This window comes from Bidens hawaiensis, unplaced genomic scaffold (assembly GCF_021521415.1).
Source record: "Bidens hawaiensis isolate Kalapana, Puna unplaced genomic scaffold, B.hawaiensis_p1.1 tig00004733_1, whole genome shotgun sequence".
In the NCBI taxonomy this organism is placed as follows: domain Eukaryota; kingdom Viridiplantae; phylum Streptophyta; class Magnoliopsida; order Asterales; family Asteraceae; genus Bidens; species Bidens hawaiensis.
The window spans coordinates 307,815-310,551 of NW_027491292.1; the positions used below are offsets into that span (position 1 = coordinate 307,815).

General features: G+C 34.3%; 1 protein-coding gene across 1 annotated transcript; it reads right to left on the minus strand.

The window, feature by feature from the left end:
* Positions 1-1,210: 1,210 nt before the first annotated feature.
* Positions 1,211-2,494, minus strand: LOC143627744 (AP2/ERF and B3 domain-containing transcription factor RAV1-like). Its single transcript, XM_077097501.1, has 2 exons — positions 2,306-2,494; positions 1,211-2,009 (listed from the first exon to the last, which is right to left on the minus strand). Exons 1-2 carry the CDS (start codon positions 2,492-2,494, stop codon positions 1,227-1,229), a joined length of 972 nt encoding a protein of 323 aa, XP_076953616.1. The 3' UTR covers positions 1,211-1,226.
* Between the last annotated feature and the right edge of the window lie 243 nt (positions 2,495-2,737).

Genomic DNA, 2,737 nt, shown 5'->3' on the forward strand with positions numbered 1-2,737 from the left:
GTACGCTAACGAGCATACCATACCATGGTATGTGCGTATGTCATATGCTAAGGGCTACTATGTGATGTTGGTCGCACGGCCGGGCTAATGGGCAAAATACATGGTGTCACTGTTGATTTTTGAGGTCGTTGTCTTGATTTGGGGTTTACTACATTGGTTTATCAACATGTAATTCTCACTTAGATTCACTAATGTTATGTGTATCATATACTTTCAGAAAGGTTTATCAAGTCAATGGTTAATTTAAGTTCGGCTCTATCGAACATCAAACGTTTCAAAGAGTTGTTATAGTGCCAAACTACTCGGTTGTTTAATGTACTTATGTACAACATTTTCAGCTTTACTAAAGTTGTAAATGAGTAAAGCCTGATATGATATAAATTGAGAAGATGCGTTGTACATGCAAAAAGAAAAGTTGGAATATTTCCACACTAAATGATTTTACCTAGTCGTATAAAACCCGGTGTAACAATATAATTATTTTTTTGGATTAATAAATTTGTCATCACATGTATAAATGTATTAATAGTTTGTATAAATGTGTTAATAGTTTGAATATGTATGAACTATTAGTTTTGTATCAATTGTTTACTAGTCACTCACCATTGTAATAGTTAAGCATTTGTATAATGATAACATATAATTTAGTTATTAATATTTCATAATTCAGAGTTGTAATATTTAGGTAAAACGTCACATAAATAAGGTAAAATCTCATTTACAGTATTCATCTTATGTGATATGTAATGCTAAAAAGTATAATGCATCACCTATTTAAGTAGTTGTTTGACAATCTTGAGCTGAAACATTAAGAGACTCTTTAAACTGGTAAAAAGTGTTTTTTAAGTTAATCAAGCACATTATATCTCTGAATGATTTTGATGTAGCCTCTTAATAAAACCAAAACAACCCATAAATTTCATGTTTTAAGTTTTCAACAAACTAACTCTTAATTTGAGGAAAAATTATCAAAAGATAAAATAAAAATGTATTTGCAACACAATCTATTTATACTTTTCTCCACTAAAATAAATATATAACTTTCTAACTTTTGTCCTTTAAAATAAAACAATAAATAACTATAATCTTTTGCAACTTGCATCCTTATCTCTTCTTTGCCACCACTTTCCAGCCTTATACCCTTATCCGACGTGATCAGAACAAAACAAGTACAAAACACTATTTTCATAAACCACCCCTAAACAATTAAAAGCTGCTACAAAACATCAATAACTCTTTTTCTTACAACTCTGAAACCCTAAAAAATCTATCTCTACATTACTTCTCTTACCACTACAACTACTCACACTCGAAATTTCAACTCCAAATAACCGTAATATTTGAACCGGTTCGACCGGTTGGATGTTTTCGGTTGTATGATTGGACCCAACTTTAGACTCAAAGTCTATATAAAGCTGCTTATTGGGTCCAGTTGAGCTCTGAAAGCTGACGCTATCGCCAGCTTTCAAGTTCTTTTCTTTAACGAACCGACTCCAGCCTTTCGTTAACACGTAGCTCTGGCTACTATTCCAATACGAATATCGGAATCGCCATACTTTTGAACCCATATCTTCGAAATGCAAAAGAACTCCTTTCGAATGGGTTCCTTTTTGAACCGGGAAGTGTTTCTCCGCGTGTTGTTTCGGTATCACAAGCCGGTTCAGTTTCCCAACGTCGCTAGGGGTCACAATTTTCTGAAACAAATATTCACGTGAATCGGAGCTTGAACCGGAGAAAGTATTGAACCCGGTTCGAGAAATGGTTTTGTGTATAGTGAGGGTTCTTTTGCTTTGCTCTAACTCATCATTGTATGTGTGTTTTCTTAGCATGTCCACAATCTCGGCTTTCGAATGCCGGTTCAAGAAATTCGCTTCGTAGGTTGCGTGTTCATCGTTGTCGGTGTCGGTTTGTTTAAAGTTTGTGTGGGCGTCTCGGCCACGAAAACGTTGTACGGCGATGTCGTACGCCTTTGCAGCTTCGCCTTCTTCGTTAAATGTGCCAAGCCATACCTATAAGATTAAAAACACTATTAGTACCAAAATAATATTGTCCGCTCCGCCCACTAAAAACACACATATTTATTTTTAATAATTGCCTCGGTAATAAAAAAGTTAAATTAGATGAGTAAAAAACAAAACTGTAAAAACGTCATATGAGCAACAAAAACAAATTCTTGAGCTCCTTTATTAGCTCACTAATAAACGTTACACTAATAATTATTATAATTATCAAATGTTATATAATTGTGTTTATGATAATGATATTATGATCATATAGTAAAGTATAAACATAATATTAACAATACCCTTTGGTGTTTCTCATAAATCTGAGCTCCCCATCGGCCATTCGGTTGTGGTACAACGCCTTTGTATTGTGACGATGGCAGCTTCTTTGACATGGCTTCTCCGTCAGGTGATGTGGTGGTGACCAGTGGGGCAACGGTGGAGATGGTTTCACTAGTCGTGGTTTGATCATCTACGCAACTTGCATCCATATTTTCTAAACAGAGAGAAATAAAAAGGTTATGAAATGGGTATGAGGGAAAAGTTGTGTATATATAGGGAGATATCAAATCTTCATGTGGGTGATTGATAATAATATTATAGTTTCATGTTGTCATATAATAAAACCTAGTTGATATATTTGGGTGTATAATAAGTACATTTGGAGAATAGGCCAAATAGATGTAGGTAAGAACTAGGAAGGTTCGTAGATTATTTGTGGAAATCATAGCCTC